This window comes from Phyllobates terribilis, unplaced genomic scaffold (genome assembly GCF_046119375.1).
Source record: "Phyllobates terribilis strain yellow unplaced genomic scaffold, ASM4611937v1 Scaffold_7__3_contigs__length_470593459, whole genome shotgun sequence".
NCBI classification, from domain to species: Eukaryota; Metazoa; Chordata; class Amphibia; order Anura; family Dendrobatidae; genus Phyllobates; species Phyllobates terribilis.
Genome location: NW_027362767.1, coordinates 152955724 through 152976763, shown reverse-complemented (window position 1 = coordinate 152976763; position 21040 = coordinate 152955724). Strand labels below are relative to the sequence as shown.

General features: G+C 34.1%; 1 protein-coding gene across 8 annotated transcripts in view; it reads left to right on the top strand.

Moving 5' to 3' along the window:
* Positions 1-13250, top strand: part of LRRC71 (leucine rich repeat containing 71) — a 47541-nt gene extending 34291 nt beyond the window's left edge. For 7 of the 8 annotated variants that reach the window (XM_073637651.1, XM_073637650.1, XM_073637649.1 and 4 more), the window contains 3 exons: positions 12451-12556; positions 12727-12848; positions 12999-13250. In XM_073637651.1, the coding sequence (XP_073493752.1) occupies positions 12451-12556; positions 12727-12848; positions 12999-13112 (342 nt within the window). In that variant the 3' untranslated portion in view covers positions 13113-13250. Of the gene's footprint in view, positions 1-12450; positions 12557-12648; positions 12699-12726; positions 12849-12998 lie in introns of those variants that run through there. The other variant, XM_073637657.1, reaches the window with a different exon arrangement.
* Positions 13251-21040: the final 7790 nt, after the last annotated feature.

The window sequence follows — 21040 nt, the reverse complement described above, 5'->3', positions numbered from 1 at the left end:
AGAATATAACTACTATAATACTGCCCCTATGTACAAGAATATAACTACTATAATACTGCCCCCTATGTACAAGAATATAACTACTATAATACTGCTCCTATGTACAAGAATATAACTACTATAATACTGCTCCTATATACAAGAATATAACTACTATAATACTGCCCTCTATGTACAAGAATATAACTACTATAATACTGCCCCTATGTACAAGAATATAACTACTATAATACTGCTCCTATGTACAAGAATATAACTACTATAATACTGCCCCTATGTACAAGAATATAACTACTATAATACTGCTCCTATGTACAAGAATATAACTACTATAATACTGCTCCTATGTATAAGAATATAACTACTATAATACTGCCCCCTATGTACAAGAATATAACTACTATAATACTGCCCCCTATGTACAAGAATATAACTACTATAATACTGCCCCTATGTACAAGAATATAACTACTATAATACTGCCCCTATGTACAAGAATATAACTACTATAATACTGCCCCTATGTACAAGAATATAACTACTATAATACTGCTCCTATATACAAGAATATAACTGCTATAATACTGCCTCCTATGTACAAGAATATAACTACTATAATACTGCCCCTATGTACAAGAATATAACTACTATAATACTGCTCCTATGTACAAGAATATAGCTACTATAATACTGCCCCTATGTACAAGAATATAACTACTATAATACTGCTCCTATGTACAAGAATATAACTACTATAATACTGCTCCTATGTATAAGAATATAACTACTATAATACTGCCCCCTATGTACAAGAATATAACTACTATAATACTGCCCCCTATGTACAAGAATATAACTACTATAATACTGCCCCTATGTACAAGAATATAACTACTATAATACTGCTCTCTATGTACAAGAATATAACTACTATAATACTGCCTCCTATGTACAAGAATATAACTACTATAATACTGCCCCTATGTACAAGAATATAACTACTATAATACTGCTCTCTATGTACAAGAATATAACTACTATAATACTGCCCTCTATGTACAAGAATATAACTACTATAATACTGCCCCTATGTACAAGAATATAACTACTATAATACTGCTCCTATGTACAAGAATATAACTACTATAATACTGCCCCTATGTACAAGAATATAACTACTATAATACTGCCCCCTATGTACAAGAATATAACTACTATAATACTGCCCCTATGTACAAGAATATAACTACTATAATACTGCCCCTATGTACAAGAATATAACTACTATAATACTGCTCCTATGTACAAGAATATAACTACTATAATACTGCTCCTATGTATAAGAATATAACTACTATAATACTGCCCCCTATGTACAAGAATATAACTACTATAATACTGCCCCCTATGTACAAGAATATAACTACTATAATACTGCCCTATGTACAAGAATATAACTACTATAATACTGCTCTCTATGTACAAGAATATAACTACTATAATACTGCCCCTATGTACAAGAATATAACTACTATAATACTGCCCCCTATGTACAAGAATATAACTACTATAATACTGCTCCTATGTACAAGAATATAACTACTATAATACTGCTCCTATATACAAGAATATAACTACTATAATACTGCCCTCTATGTACAAGAATATAACTACTATAATACTGCCCCTATGTACAAGAATATAACTACTATAATACTGCTCCTATGTACAAGAATATAACTACTATAATACTGCCCCTATGTACAAGAATATAACTACTATAATACTGCCCCCTATGTACAAGAATAACTACTATAATACTGCCCCTATGTACAAGAATATAACTACTATAATACTGTCCCCTATATACAAGAATATAACTATTATAATACTGCTCCTATGTACAAGAATATAACTACTATAATACTGCTCCCTATGTACAAGAATATAACTACTATAATACTGCTCCTATGTACAAGAATATAACTACTATAATACTGTCCCCTATATACAAGAATATAACTACTATAATACTGCCCCTATGTACAAGAATATAACTACTATAATACTGCTCCTATGTACAAGAATATAACTACTATAATACTGCCCCCTATGTACAAGAATATAACTACTATAATACTGCTCCTATGTACAAGAATATAACTACTATAATACTGCCCCCTATGTACAAGAATATAACTACTATAATACTGCTCCTATGTACAAGAATATAACTACTATAATACTGCTCCTATGTACAAGAATATAACTACTATAATACTACCCCTATGTACAAGAATATAACTACTATAATACTGCCCCCTATGTACAAGAATATAACTACTATAATACTACTCCTATGTACAAGAATATAACTACTATAATACTGCTCCTATGTACAAGAATATAACTACTATAATACTACCCCTATGTACAAGAATATAACTACTATAATACTGCCCCCTATGTACAAGAATATAACTACTATAATACTGTCCCCTATATACAAGAATATAACTACTATAATACTGCCCCCTATGTACAAGAATATAACTACTATAATACTGTCCCCTATGTACAAGAATATAACTACTATAATACTGCCCCTATGTACAAGACTATAACTACTATAATACTGCTCCTATGTACAAGAATATAACTACTATAATACTGCCCCCTATGTACAAGAATATAACTACTATAATACTGCCCCCTATGTACAAGAATATAGCTACAATAATACTGCCCCCTATGTACAAGAATATAACTACTATAATACTGCCCCTATGTACAAGAATATAACTACTATAATACTGCTCCTATGTACAAGAATATAGCTACTATAATACTGCCCCTATGTACAAGAATATAACTACTATAATACTGCCCCCTATGTACAAGAATATAACTACTATAATACTGCCCCCTATGTACAAGAATATAACTACTATAATACTGCCCCCTATGTACAAGAATATAACTACTATAATACTGCCTCCTATGTACAAGAATAGAACTACTATAATACTGCCTCCTATGTACAAGAATATAACTACTATAATACTGCCCCTATGTACAAGAATATAACTACTATAATACTGCCCCCTATGTACAAGAATATAACTACTATAATACTGCTCCTATGTACAAGAATATAACTACTATAATACTGCCCCTATGTACAAGAATATAACTACTATAATACTGCCCCCTATGTACAAGAATATAACTACTATAATACTGCCCCTATGTACAAGAATATAACTACTATAATACTGCCCCTATGTACAAGAATATAACTACTATAATACTGCCCCCTATGTACAAGTATATAACTACTATAATACTGCCCCATGTACAAGAATATAACTACTATAATACTGCCCATATGTGCAAGAATATAACTACTATAATACTGCCCCCTATGTACAAGAATATAACTACTATAATACTGCTCCTATGTACAAGAATATAACTACTATAATACTGCCCCTATGTACAAGAATATAACTGCTATAATACTGCTCCTATGTACAAGAATATAACTACTATAATACTACCCCTATGTACAAGAATATAACTACTATAATACTGCCCCTATGTACAAGAATATAACTACTATAATACTGCCCCTATGTACAAGAATATAACTACTATAATACTGCTCCTATGTACAAGAATATAACTACTATAATACTGCCCCTATGTACAAGAATATAACTACTATAATACTGCCCCCTATGTACAAGAATATAACTACTATAATACTGCCCCCTATGTACAAGAATATAACTACTATAATACTGCCCCTATGTACAAGAATATAACTACTATAATACTGCTCCTATGTACAAGAATATAACTACTATAATACTGCTCCTATGTATAAGAATATAACTACTATAATACTGCCCCCTATGTACAAGAATATAACTACTATAATACTGCCCCCTATGTACAAGAATATAACTACTATAATACTGCCCCTATGTACAAGAATATAACTACTATAATACTGCTCTCTATATACAAGAATATAACTACTATAATACTGCCTCCTATATACAAGAATATAACTACTATAATACTGCCTCCTATGTACAAGAATATAACTACTATAATACTGCCTCCTATGTACAAGAATATAACTACTATAATACTGCTCCTATATACAAGAATATAACTACTATAATACTGCCCTCTATGTACAAGAATATAACTACTATAATACTGCCCCTATGTACAAGAATATAACTACTATAATACTGCCCCTAGGTACAAGAATATAACTACTATAATACTGCTCCTATGTACAAGAATATAACTACTATAATACTGCCCCTATGTACAAGAATATAACTACTATAATACTGCCCCCTATGTACAAGAATATAACTACTATAATACTGCCCCCTATGTACAAGAATATAACTACTATAATACTGCCCCTATGTACAAGAATATAACTACTATAATACTGCTCCTATGTACAAGAATATAACTACTATAATACTGCTCCTATGTATAAGAATATAACTACTATAATACTGCCCCCTATGTACAAGAATATAACTACTATAATACTGCCCCCTATGTACAAGAATATAACTACTATAATACTGCCCCTATGTACAAAAATATAACTACTATAATACTGCTCTCTATGTACAAGAATATAACTACTATAATACTGCCTCCTATGTACAAGAATATAACTACTATAATACTGCCTCCTATGTACAAGAATATAACTGCTATAATACTGCCCCCTATGTACAAGAATATAACTACTATAATACTGCCCCTATGTACAAGAATATAACTACTATAATACTGCTCCTATGTACAAGAATATAGCTACTATAATACTGCCCCTATGTACAAGAATATAACTACTATAATACTGCTCCTATGTACAAGAATATAACTACTATAATACTGCTCCTATGTATAAGAATATAACTACTATAATACTGCCCCCTATGTACAAGAATATAACTACTATAATACTGCCCCCTATGTACAAGAATATAACTACTATAATACTGCCCCTATGTACAAGAATATAACTACTATAATACTGCTCTCTATGTACAAGAATATAACTACTATAATACTGCCTCCTATGTACAAGAATATAACTACTATAATACTGCTCCTATATACAAGAATATAACTACTATAATACTGCCCTCTATGTACAAGAATATAACTACTATAATACTGCCCCTATGTACAAGAATATAACTACTATAATACTGCTCCTATGTACAAGAATATAACTACTATAATACTGCCCCTATGTACAAGAATATAACTACTATAATACTGCCCCCTATGTACAAGAATATAACTACTATAATACTGCCCCCTATGTACAAGAATATAACTACTATAATACTGCCCCTATGTACAAGAATATAACTACTATAATACTGCTCCTATGTACAAGAATATAACTACTATAATACTGCTCCTATGTATAAGAATATAACTACTATAATACTGCCCCCTATGTACAAGAATATAACTACTATAATACTGCCCCCTATGTACAAGAATATAACTACTATAATACTGCCCCTATGTACAAGAATATAACTACTATAATACTGCTCTCTATGTACAAGAATATAACTACTATAATACTGCCTCCTATGTACAAGAATATAACTACTATAATACTGCCTCCTATGTACAAGAATATAACTACTATAATACTGCTCCTATGTATAAGAATATAACTACTATAATACTGCCCCCTATGTACAAGAATATAACTAGTATAATACTGCCCCCTATGTACAAGAATATAACTACTATAATACTGCTCCTATGTATAAGAATATAACTACTATAATACTGCCCCCTATGTACAAGAATATAACTACTATAATACTGCCCCTATGTACAAGAATATAACTACTATAATACTGCCCCCTATGTACAAGAATATAACTACTATAATACTGCTCCTATGTACAAGAATATAACTACTATAATACTGCTCCTATATACAAGAATATAACTACTATAATACTGCCCTCTATGTACAAGAATATAACTACTATAATACTGCCCCTATGTACAAGAATATAACTACTATAATACTGCTCCTATGTACAAGAATATAACTACTATAATACTGCCCCTATGTACAAGAATATAACTACTATAATACTGCTCCTATGTACAAGAATATAACTACTATAATACTGCTCCTATGTATAAGAATATAACTACTATAATACTGCCCCCTATGTACAAGAATATAACTACTATAATACTGCCCCCTATGTACAAGAATATAACTACTATAATACTGCCCCTATGTACAAGAATATAACTACTATAATACTGCTCTCTATGTACAAGAATATAACTACTATAATACTGCCCCTATGTACAAGAATATAACTACTATAATACTGCCCCCTATGTACAAGAATATAACTACTATAATACTGCTCCTATGTACAAGAATATAACTACTATAATACTGCTCCTATATACAAGAATATAACTACTATAATACTGCTCCTATGTACAAGAATATAACTACTATAATACTGCTCCTATATACAAGAATATAACTACTATAATACTGCCCTCTATGTACAAGAATATAACTACTATAATACTGCCCCTATGTACAAGAATATAACTACTATAATACTGCTCCTATGTACAAGAATATAACTACTATAATACTGCCCCTATGTACAAGAATATAACTACTATAATACTGCTCCTATGTACAAGAATATAACTACTATAATACTGCTCCTATGTATAAGAATATAACTACTATAATACTGCCCCCTATGTACAAGAATATAACTACTATAATACTGCCCCCTATGTACAAGAATATAACTACTATAATACTGCCCCTATGTACAAGAATATAACTACTATAATACTGCCCCCTATGTACAAGAATATAACTACTATAATACTGCTCCTATGTACAAGAATATAACTACTATAATACTGCTCCTATATACAAGAATATAACTGCTATAATACTGCCCCCTATGTACAAGAATATAACTACTATAATACTGCCCCTATGTACAAGAATATAACTACTATAATACTGCTCCTATGTACAAGAATATAGCTACTATAATACTGCCCCTATGTACAAGAATATAACTACTATAATACTGCTTCTATGTACAAGAATATAACTACTATAATACTGCTCCTATGTATAAGAATATAACTACTATAATACTGCCCCCTATGTACAAGAATATAACTACTATAATACTGCCCCCTATGTACAAGAATATAACTACTATAATACTGCCCCTATGTACAAGAATATAACTACTATAATACTGCTCTCTATGTACAAGAATATAACTACTATAATACTGCCTCCTATGTACAAGAATATAACTACTATAATACTGCCCCTATGTACAAGAATATAACTACTATAATACTGCTCTCTATGTACAAGAATATAACTACTATAATACTGCCCTCTATGTACAAGAATATAACTACTATAATACTGCCCCTATGTACAAGAATATAACTACTATAATACTGCTCCTATGTACAAGAATATAACTACTATAATACTGCCCCTATGTACAAGAATATAACTACTATAATACTGCCCCCTATGTACAAGAATATAACTACTATAATACTGCCCCCTATGTACAAGAATATAACTACTATAATACTGCCCCTATGTACAAGAATATAACTACTATAATACTGCTCCTATGTACAAGAATATAACTACTATAATACTGCTCCTATGTATAAGAATATAACTACTATAATACTGCCCCCTATGTACAAGAATATAACTACTATAATACTGCCCCCTATGTACAAGAATATAACTACTATAATACTGCCCCTATGTACAAGAATATAACTACTATAATACTGCTCTCTATGTACAAGAATATAACTACTATAATACTGCCTCCTATGTACAAGAATATAACTACTATAATACTGCCTCCTATGTACAAGAATATAACTACTATAATACTGCTCCTATGTATAAGAATATATCTACTATAATACTGCCCCCTATGTACAAGAATATAACTACTATAATACTGCCCCCTATGTACAAGAATATAACTACTATAATACTGCCCCTATGTACAAGAATATAACTACTATAATACTGCTCCTATGTACAAGAATATAACTACTATAATACTGCTCCTATGTATAAGAATATAACTACTATAATACTGCCCCCTATGTACAAGAATATAACTACTATAATACTGCCCCCTATGTACAAGAATATAACTACTATAATACTGCCCCTATGTACAAGAATATAACTGCTATAATACTGCTCTCTATGTACAAGAATATAACTACTATAATACTGCCTCCTATGTACAAGAATATAACTACTATAATACTGCCTCCTATGTACAAGAATATAACTACTATAATACTGCTCCTATGTATAAGAATATAACTACTATAATACTGCCCCCTATGTACAAGAATATAACTAGTATAATACTGCCCCCTATGTACAAAAATATAACTACTATAATACTGCTCCTATGTATAAGAATATAACTACTATAATACTGCCCCCTATGTACAAGAATATAACTACTATAATACTGCCCCTATGTACAAGAATATAACTACTATAATACTGCCCCCTATGTACAAGAATATAACTACTATAATACTGCTCCTATGTACAAGAATATAACTACTATAATACTGCTCCTATATACAAGAATATAACTACTATAATACTGCCCTCTATGTACAAGAATATAACTACTATAATACTGCCCCTATGTACAAGAATATAACTACTATAATACTGCTCCTATGTACAAGAATATAACTACTATAATACTGCCCCCTATGTACAAGAATATAACTACTATAATACTGCCCCCTATGTACAAGAATATAACTACTATAATACTGCCCCTATGTACAAGAATATAACTACTATAATACTGCTCTCTATGTACAAGAATATAACTACTATAATACTGCCTCCTATGTACAAGAATATAACTACTATAATACTGCCTCCTATGTACAAGAATATAACTACTATAATACTGCTCCTATGTATAAGAATATAACTACTATAATACTGCCCCCTATGTACAAGAATATAACTACTATAATACTGCCCCCTATGTACAAGAATATAACTACTATAATACTGCCCCTATGTACAAGAATATAACTACTATAATACTGCTCCTATGTACAAGAATATAACTACTATAATACTGCTCCTATGTATAAGAATATAACTACTATAATACTGCCCCCTATGTACAAGAATATAACTACTATAATACTGCCCCCTATGTACAAGAATATAACTACTATAATACTGCCCCTATGTACAAGAATATAACTACTATAATACTGCTCTCTATGTACAAGAATATAACTACTATAATACTGCCTCCTATGTACAAGAATATAACTACTATAATACTGCCTCCTATGTACAAGAATATAACTACTATAATACTGCTCCTATGTATAAGAATATAACTACTATAATACTGCCCCCTATGTACAAGAATATAACTAGTATAATACTGCCCCCTATGTACAAGAATATAACTACTATAATACTGCTCCTATGTATAAGAATATAACTACTATAATACTGCCCCCTATGTACAAGAATATAACTACTATAATACTGCCCCTATGTACAAGAATATAACTACTATAATACTGCCCCCTATGTACAAGAATATAACTACTATAATACTGCTCCTATGTACAAGAATATAACTACTATAATACTGCTCCTATATACAAGAATATAACTACTATAATACTGCCCTCTATGTACAAGAATATAACTACTATAATACTGCCCCTATGTACAAGAATATAACTACTATAATACTGCTCCTATGTACAAGAATATAACTACTATAATACTGCCCCTATGTACAAGAATATAACTACTATAATACTGCTCCTATGTACAAGAATATAACTACTATAATACTGCTCCTATGTATAAGAATATAACTACTATAATACTGCCCCCTATGTACAAGAATATAACTACTATAATACTGCCCCCTATGTACAAGAATATAACTACTATAATACTGCCCCTATGTACAAGAATATAACTACTATAATACTGCCCCCTATGTACAAGAATATAACTACTATAATACTGCTCCTATGTACAAGAATATAACTACTATAATACTGCTCCTATATACAAGAATATAACTGCTATAATACTGCCCCCTATGTACAAGAATATAACTACTATAATACTGCCCCTATGTACAAGAATATAACTACTATAATACTGCTCCTATGTACAAGAATATAGCTACTATAATACTGCCCCTATGTACAAGAATATAACTACTATAATACTGCTCCTATGTACAAGAATATAACTACTATAATACTGCTCCTATGTATAAGAATATAACTACTATAATACTGCCCCCTATGTACAAGAATATAACTACTATAATACTGCCCCCTATGTACAAGAATATAACTACTATAATACTGCCCCTATGTACAAGAATATAACTACTATAATACTGCTCTCTATGTACAAGAATATAACTACTATAATACTGCCTCCTATGTACAAGAATATAACTACTATAATACTGCCCCTATGTACAAGAATATAACTACTATAATACTGCTCTCTATGTACAAGAATATAACTACTATAATACTGCCCTCTATGTACAAGAATATAACTACTATAATACTGCCCCTATGTACAAGAATATAACTACTATAATACTGCTCCTATGTACAAGAATATAACTACTATAATACTGCCCCTATGTACAAGAATATAACTACTATAATACTGCCCCCTATGTACAAGAATATAACTACTATAATACTGCCCCCTATGTACAAGAATATAACTACTATAATACTGCCCCTATGTACAAGAATATAACTACTATAATACTGCTCCTATGTACAAGAATATAACTACTATAATACTGCTCCTATGTATAAGAATATAACTACTATAATACTGCCCCCTATGTACAAGAATATAACTACTATAATACTGCCCCCTATGTACAAGAATATAACTACTATAATACTGCCCCTATGTACAAGAATATAACTACTATAATACTGCTCTCTATGTACAAGAATATAACTACTATAATACTGCCCCTATGTACAAGAATATAACTACTATAATACTGCCCCCTATGTACAAGAATATAACTACTATAATACTGCTCCTATGTACAAGAATATAACTACTATAATACTGCTCCTATATACAAGAATATAACTACTATAATACTGCTCCTATGTACAAGAATATAACTACTATAATACTGCCCCTATGTACAAGAATATAACTACTATAATACTGCCCTCTATGTACAAGAATATAACTACTATAATACTGCCCCTATGTACAAGAATATAACTACTATAATACTGCTCCTATGTACAAGAATATAACTACTATAATACTGCCCCTATGTACAAGAATATAACTACTATAATACTGCCCCCTATGTACAAGAATAACTACTATAATACTGCCCCTATGTACAAGAATATAACTACTATAATACTGCCCCTATGTACAAGAATATAACTACTATAATACTGCCCCCTATGTACAAGAATATAACTACTATAATACTGCTCCTATGTACAAGAATATAACTACTATAATACTGCCCCCTATGTACAAGAATATAACTACTATAATACTGCCCCTATGTACAAGAATATAACTACTATAATACTGCCCCTATGTACAAGAATATAACTACTATAATACTGCCCCCTATGTACAAGAATATAACTACTATAATACTGCCCCTATGTACAAGAATATAACTACTATAATACTTCCCCTATGTACAAGAATATAACTACTATAATACTGCCCCTATGTACAAGAATATAACTACTATAATACTGCCCCCTATGTACAAGAATATAACTACTATAATACTGCTCCTATGTACAAGAATATAACTACTATAATACTGCCCCCTATGTACAAGAATATAACTACTATAATACTGCCCCTATGTACAAGAATATAACTACTATAATACTGCCCCTATGGACAAGAATATAACTACTATAATACTGCCCCCTATGTGCAAGAATATAACTACTATAATACTGCCCCTATGTACAAGAATATAACTACTATAATACTGCCCCCTATGTACAAGAATATAACTACTATAATACTGCCCCTATGTACAAGAATATAACTACTATAATACTGCCCCTATGTACAAGAATATAACTACTATAATACTGCCCCCTATGTACAAGAATATAACTACTATAATACTGCTCCTATGTACAAGAATATAACTACTATAATACTGCTCCTATGTACAAGAATATAACTACTATAATAGGTGTATTATGAAGTGGCTTTGATCCTTTCTGCAGACAGAGGCCACTGACGTCACTCTCCCTTTGATGGAAGCAGCTGAATTTGGGGACGGGAACGTTTATCTCCCAGGAAACAAAGTTCTGATGAACCTAAACCTTTCCCGTAAGTGGCGCCTCCTGCAGTCAGTGTCAGATCTGTGCACAGAGGAGCAGTAGAACTCCAGACACACGTCATCCCTGTACTCTATTCATCAGATGTAGAAGTGCGCCCCCTGGAGGCAGCAATCTAATACTGATACCTCAGGGTTGGACTGCTGTATTCCCAATGTACAGGTAACAGGGTCAGCGAGGAGGGTCTGCACGGCTTCCTAACAGCCATGAAAGCTCAGTCACAGGAGACTAAAGCAGCGTCTGGGGCCAGGACTCACACGGGACTACTGCGGCTGTCCCTGGGGGTAAGACTTCCACATTCTGCTACCCAGAGACCCAAATTATAGGAGGTCTCTAATTGGGTAATGCCGACATATATTAGGGGTCTGTAGACAATAATCTGAGCACAGAGTGCCCCCCGAGCCTGACTGATCATGCAGCTCTCTCCTCTCTAGAAGAACAGGTTCCCAGCAGAAAGTCCCACCTTTGCCCAGATCCAGGAGATCATGTTCTTGCGGGACCCCATCCACAAATCCTCCAGGTCTTCTGAAGACGAGCAGGTCATGTGACAGGAGTATCCCAGTGATGTCATCGATCAGAGAAGTGACATCATCACGTCATTGTGTCACGGTGATATATTAACGTCTGTAAAAAGACCTTATACGTTTGCATACAAAAATGTTAATAAATGTATATTACCGCCTTCACTATGACCATCCATTTTTTTCTTAAAGGGGTTGTCCACTTTAAGGGATATATATACTCAGATGCATGTATTTGTGGAAAATTTGTATATTTTTTTTTCTGTCTTTTTCTGAACTCAGTTGATTTATGGTCACAAACCGCATCAAAGATGAATGTGCCAGAAAACATAGAGCCCACGGAAACCAGACGGTGCAAAACGTTCAGTGAAACCCAATGGGAAAAATGAATTTTAGCACCAGATTCTTGCATTTAAGTAAAAAAAAAAAAATTGGCCCCAAATCCTTTAACCCTTTTACCCCTGAGGGTGGTTTGCACGTTAATGACCAGGCCTAATTTTACAATTCTGGCCACTGTCACTTTATGAGGTAATTACTCTGGAACGCTTCACCGGATCCCCCTGATTCTGAGACTGTTTTTTCGCGACATATTGTACTTCATGGTAGTGGTAAAGTTTCTTCGATATCACTTGCGTTTATTTGCGAAAAAATCCGAAATTTGGCAAAAATTTTGAAAATTTTGCAATTTTAAACTTTGAATTTTCATGTCCTTAAATCAGAGAGATACAGGTGCATCTCACAAAATTAGAATATCATCAGAAAGATAATTTATTTCAGTTCTTCAATACAAAAAGTGAAACTCCTATATTATATAGAGTCATTACACACAGAGGGATCTATTATATAGAGTCATTACACACAGAGGGATCTATTATATAGAGTCATTACACACAGAGGGATCTATTATATAGAGTCATTACACGCAGAGGGATCTATTATATAGAGTCATTACACACAGAGGGATCTATTATATAGAGTCATTACACACAGAGGGATCTATTATATAGAGTCATTACACGCAGAGGGATCTATTATATAGAGTCATTACACACAGAGTGATCTATTATATAGAGTCATTACAAACAGAGGGATCTATTCTATAGAGTCATTACACACAGAGGGATCTATTATATAGAGTCATTACACACAGAGGGATCTATTATATAGAGTCATTACACACAGAGGGATCTATTATATAGTCATTACACGCAGAGGGATCTATTATATAGAGTCATTACACACAGGGATCTATTATATAGAGTCATTACACGCAGAGGGATCTATTATATAGAGTCATTACACACAGAGGGATCTATTATATAGAGTCATTACACACAGAGGGATCTATTATATAGAGTCATTACACGCAGAGGGATCTATTATATAGAGTCATTACACACAGAGGGATCTATTATATAGAGTCATTACACACAGAGGGATCTATTATATAGAGTCATTACACGCAGAGGGATCTATTATATAGAGTCATTACACACAGAGTGATCTATTATATAGAGTCATTACAAACAGAGGGATCTATTCTATAGAGTCATTACACACAGAGGGATCTATTCTATAGAGTCATTACACACAGAGGGATCTATTATATAGAGTCATTACACACAGAGGGATCTATTATATAGAGTCATTACACGCAGAGGGATCTATTATATAGAGTCATTACACACAGAGTGATCTATTATATAGAGTCATTACAAACAGAGGGATCTATTCTATAGAGTCATTACACACAGAGGGATCTATTATATAGAGTCATTACACACAGAGGGATCTATTATATAGAGTCATTACACACAGAGGGATCTATTATATAGTCATTACACGCAGAGGGATCTATTATATAGAGTCATTACACACAGAGGGATCTATTATATAGAGTCATTACACGCAGAGGGATCTATTATATAGAGTCATTACACACAGAGGGATCTATTATATAGAGTCATTACACACAGAGGGATCTATTATATAGAGTCATTACACGCAGAGGGATCTATTATATAGAGTCATTACACACAGAGGGATCTATTATATAGAGTCATTACACACAGAGGGATCTATTATATAGAGTCATTACACGCAGAGGGATCTATTATATAGAGTCATTACACACAGAGTGATCTATTATATAGAGTCATTACAAACAGAGGGATCTATTCTATAGAGTCATTACACACAGAGGGATCTATTCTATAGAGTCATTACACACAGAGGGATCTATTATATAGAGTCATTACACACAGAGGGATCTATTATATAGAGTCATTACACGCAGAGGGATCTATTATATAGAGTCATTACACACAGAGGGATCTATTATATAGAGTCATTACACACAGAGGGATCTATTATATAGAGTCATTACACGCAGAGGGATCTATTATATAGAGTCATTACACACAGAGGGATCTATTATATAGAGTCATTACACACAGAGTGATCTATTATATAGTCATTACACACAGAGGGATCTATTATATAGAGTCATTACACACAGAGCGATCTATTATATAGAGTCATTACACACAGAGGGATCTATTTCATGTGTTTATTTCTGTTAATGTTGATGATTATGGCTTACAGCCAATGAAAACACAAAAGTCATTATCTCAGTAAATTAGAATAATTAACAAAAAACACCTGCAAAGGCTTCCTAAGCATTTAAAAAGGTCCCTTAGTCTGTTTCAGTAGGCTCCACAATCATGGGGAAGACTGCTGACTTGTCAGATGTCCAGAAGGCAGTCACTGACACACTCCACAAGGTCCCAGAGTCTGGAGGAAGAGTGGAGAGGCCACAATCCAAGCTGCTTGAGGTCTAGTGTGAAGTTTCCACAATCAGTGATGGTTTGGGGAGCCATGTCATCTGCTGGTGTAGGTCCACTGTGTTTTATCAAGACCAAAGTCAGCGCAGCCGTCTACCAGGACATTTTACAGCACTTCATGCTTCCCTCTGCCGACAAGCTTTTTGGAGATGGAATTTTAATTCTCCAGCAGGACTTGGCCCCTGTCCACACTGCCAAAAGTACCAATACCTGGTTTACACACAACAGTATCACTGTGCTTGATTGGCAGCAAACTCGCCTGACCTTAACCCCATAGAGAATCTATTATAGAGAATCTATGGGGTATTGTCAAGAGGAAGATGAGAGACCCCAGACCCAACAATGCAGACGAGCTGAAGGCTGCCATCAAAGCCACCTGGGCTTCCATAACACCTCAGCAGCCACAGGCTGATCCCTCCATGCCACATTGCCGCATTGATGCAGTAATTGATGCAAAAGGAGCCGACCAAGTATTGAGGCATTTACTGAACAGACATTTCAGTAGGACATTTCGGATTTTATAAACATTTTTCAAGCTGTTGTTATAAAGTATTCTAATTTACTGAGATAATGACTTTGTGTTTTCATTGGCTGTAAGCCATAATCATCAACATTAACAGAAATAAACACGTGAAATAGATCCCACTGTGTGTAATGACTCTATATAATAGATCCCTCTGTGTGTAATGACTCTATATAATAGATCCCTCTGTGTGTAATGACTATATAATAGATCACTCTGTGTGTAATGACTCTATATAATAGATCCCTCTGCGTGTAATGACTCTATAATAGATCACTCTGTGTGTAATGACTCTATATAATAGATCCCTCTGTGTGTAATGACTCTATATAATAGATCCCTGTGTGTAATGACTCTATATAATAGATCCCTCTGTGTGTAATGACTCTATATAATAGATCCCTCTGTGTGTAATGACTCTATATAATAGATCACTCTGCGTGTAATGACTCTATATAATAGATCGCTCTGTGTGTAATGACTCTATATAATAGATCCCTCTGCGTGTAATGACTCTATATAATAGATACCTCTGTGTGTAATGACTCTATATAATAGATCACTCTGTGTGTAATGACTTTATATAATAGATCCCTCTGTGTGTAATGACTCTATATAATAGATCCCACTGCGTGTAATGACTCTATATAATAGATCCCTCTGTGTGTAATGACTCTATATAATAGATCCCTCTGTGTGTAATGACTCTATATAATAGATCCCTCTGTGTGTAATGACTCTATATAATAGATCACTCTGCGTGTAATGACTCTATATAATAGATCGCTCTGTGTGTAATGACTCTATATAATAGATCACTCTGTGTGTAATGACTATATAATAGATCCCTCTGTGTGTAATGACTCTATATAATAGATCCCTCTGTGTGTAATGACTCTATATAATAGATCCCTCTGCGTTTAATGACTCTATATAATAGATCCCTCTGTGTGTAATGACTCTATATAATAGATCACTCTGTGTGTAATGACTCTATATAATAGATCCCTCTGTGTGTAATGACTCTATATAATAGATCCCTCTGTGTGTAATGACTCTATATAATAGATCACTCTGTGTGTAATGACTCTATATAATAGATCCCTCTGTGTGTAATGACTCTATAATAGATCACTCTGTGTGTAATGACTCTATATAATAGATCCCTCTGTGTGTAATGACTCTATATAATAGATCACTCTGTGTGTAATGACTTTATATAATAGATCCCTCTGTGTGTAATGACTCTATATAATTGATCCCTCTGTGTGTAATGACTCTATATAATAGATCCCTCTGTGTGTAATGACTCTATATAATAGATCCCTCTGTGTGTAATGACTCTATATAATAGATCCCTCTGTGTGTAATGACTCTATATAATATAGGAGTTTCACTTTTTGTATTGAAGAACTGAAATAAATAAACTTTTTGATGATATTCTAATTTTGTGAGAAGCACCTGTATATCACACAAAATAGTTAATAAATAACATTTCCTACGTGTCTACTTTACATGAGCACAATTTTTGAACGTTATTTTTTTATTGGGGAGCTATAAGGGTTTAAAGTTGACCAGCGATTTCCAATTTTTCTAACAAAATTTACAAAAGCATTTTTTTAGGGACCACATCACATTTGAAGTCACTTTGAGGGGTCTTTATGACTGAAAATACCCCAAAGTGACACCATTCTAAAAACTGCACCCCTCAAGGTGCTAAAAACCACATTCAAGAAGTTTATTAAACCTTCAGGTGCTTCACAGAAATTAATGGAATGTGGAACGAAAAAATAAACATTAAACTTTTTTTCACAACATTTTTTACTTTAGACCCATTTTTTTTTACTTTCATAAAGATTCCAGGAGAACGTGGACCCCAAAATTTGTTGTGCAATTTTTCCTGAGTATGCTGATACCCAATATGTGGAAGAAAGCTACTGTTTGGACGCACGGCAGGGCTCAGAAAGGAAGGAGTGACTTTCTCGAACTTAGATTTTGATGGAATGGTCTGCAAGTGCTATGTCGCGTTTGGAGAGACACGGATGTGCCTAAACAGTGGAAAACCGCCACAAGTGACCCCATTTTGGAAAGTAGACTCTTCAAGGATTTTATCTAGACGTGTGGTGCTGTACAGTACTGCTTAGCCATACGGCGAGACTTGGGAGGGACGGAGCGCTATTAAACTTCCTGGAGCGCAGATTTTCCTAGAATAGTTTGTGGACTCCAAATACAGAGCCCCTAAGTGCTAGAAGAACACAATCCCCCCTCAAGTGACCCCATTTTGGAAATTATACCTCTTTGGGAATTTATCTACAGGTGTAGAAACAGTTTTGATTTCATGGATGTTTTCCAGAAACAAGCAGCAGGGAATGTTGCTGAGTGAAAATTGCGAATTGCCGTTGTAGTGACCAGAACGTTGTAGCGACCAGTATGTTGTGCCCAGCTCATGCTTGTGGAGACATGCACCCGTAAATTAGGCGGGCTCTCATCTCTACGGAAATGCCAAACATGTGAGCGCTAAATGTGGTTTAGGCACACTATGGGGCTCAGAAGGGAGGGGGCATTTGGATTTGGGAGCGCAGAATACACTGGATTTCTTTTGGAGGGCGAGGAGCCATTTCGCTTTTCCAGAGCCTTTGTGCTAACCGTAATGTGGAAGCCCCCTATATTTCCATTGACATTGAGAGATGACGGACCTGAGTGGGGACTTTTTTGTGGATTGAGTTAAAGCTTTTATTGGGAACATTTTGCATAACATTTGGGATCACATTTATCCTGTTCTCTACACTGAGCACGTATATTGGGGTTTCCATCTAAATCTCTGAGTGACATTATTCAGATGAAATCCCCAAGGCATCCATTCACTATAATGAGGCAGCAGAGTTATTCTGGACTGCGTTCAGTGCTGTCCTTTTTTTTTTCCAGAGGTGTACATAACTTTGGCTGACTACACTTTTATGAACGCCTAAAAAGACGGACAATGTGGGATCACAGGCCAGACTGCGTCCACAGTGCCCCCATCTGTGTCATTATAGGGAATCTTCCGCCGGGGATTCTGTTTGAATCCCTTATTTTAGAGATTTACATGAAAGCCCCGGTGTAAGCGCTCAGTGTAGAGCGCAGGATAAATGTGAGCCGAGCCTTACTGTGATCTTTGGGAGGTAGAATGAACAATGCAACAGCAGGTGAAAAATTGGTTTTATTTATTTTTTTACATCGTTCCTCATGCGGTATAAGTGATTAAACAACTTTATTCTTCAGGTCAGCGATACCAGATTTATATATATATTTTTTTTTTATGTTTTGGCGCTTTTACACAATAAAAACTATTCTATAGAAAAAATAATTATTTTTGCATCGCTGTATTCTGAGAGCTATAACTTTTTTTATTTTCCGCTGACTGAGCTGTATGGCAGCTTGTTTTTTGCGGGACAAGATGACGTTTTCAGTGGTACCATTTTTATCTTCATTTGTCCTTTTGATCGCGTTTTACTCCACTTTTTGTTCGGCGGTATAATGATAAAGTATTGTGTTTTTTGTTGTTTTTTTTGTTTTTACGGTGTTCACTTAAGTTGGACAGTTTTATAGGTCAAATCATCCCGGACGCAGCGATATCAAATATGTGTTCTCTTTTTTTTCATAAAAATATTTGTGTATATGTATGTATGTATGAATATGATATATTTTTATATATTTTTTATTATTATTACTTTGCTTTTATATATACAGTGTGTGTGTGTGTATATGTATGTATGTATGTATATATGTATATGTATGTATATATATATATATATGTATGTATGTATATATATATATATATATATATATATATATATATATATATACAGTACAGACCAAAAGTTTGGACACACCTTCTCATTTAAAGATTTTTCTGTATTTTCAGGACTATGAAAATTGTACATTCACACTGAAGGCATCAAAACTATGAATTAACACATGTGGAATTATATACTTAACAAAAAAGTGTGAAACAACTGGAAATATGTCTTATATTCTAGGTTCTTCAAAGTAGCCACCTTTTGCTTTGATGACTGCTTTGCACACTCTTGGCAGCAAGGGGCTGCAGGCGTGTGCCGTATCCGTTAATGGAGTGATGGTCCTGGGGCTGTTGGACTCCGGGAGTCTGGTAACCTTAATCAGCGCCACCCTTCCCCACCAGCTGATCCCCACCAAATCTGTGGGCGTCCGCTGCATACATGGGGACGCAAAGAACTACCCGGTGGCCAGAGTGACCCCGCCTAATCCCACGAGGTCGGGGTGGTCAGGGACCTGATACATCCCGTCATATTGGGGCGCAATTTTCCCTTGTTCTGGGACTTGTGGGGGAAGGGATCCAGACTGAGTCCCGTGGACGAAAGCCAGGACCCTAGAGAAATACCCCGGTCGACATCGGAAGTGGATGAGTTCCCACTGTGTGTCCTTGTTGGCGACGAGGACGAGACTGTGACTGAGGTGGCCGACCTCCCTGCATTAGAGGTGCCCGGAGAGAACTTTGGGTCAGCTCAAGTTCGGGACTTGACTTTGAAAGGGGCATAGGACAATGTTACTTTTTGTAATGGTGTTGCTCA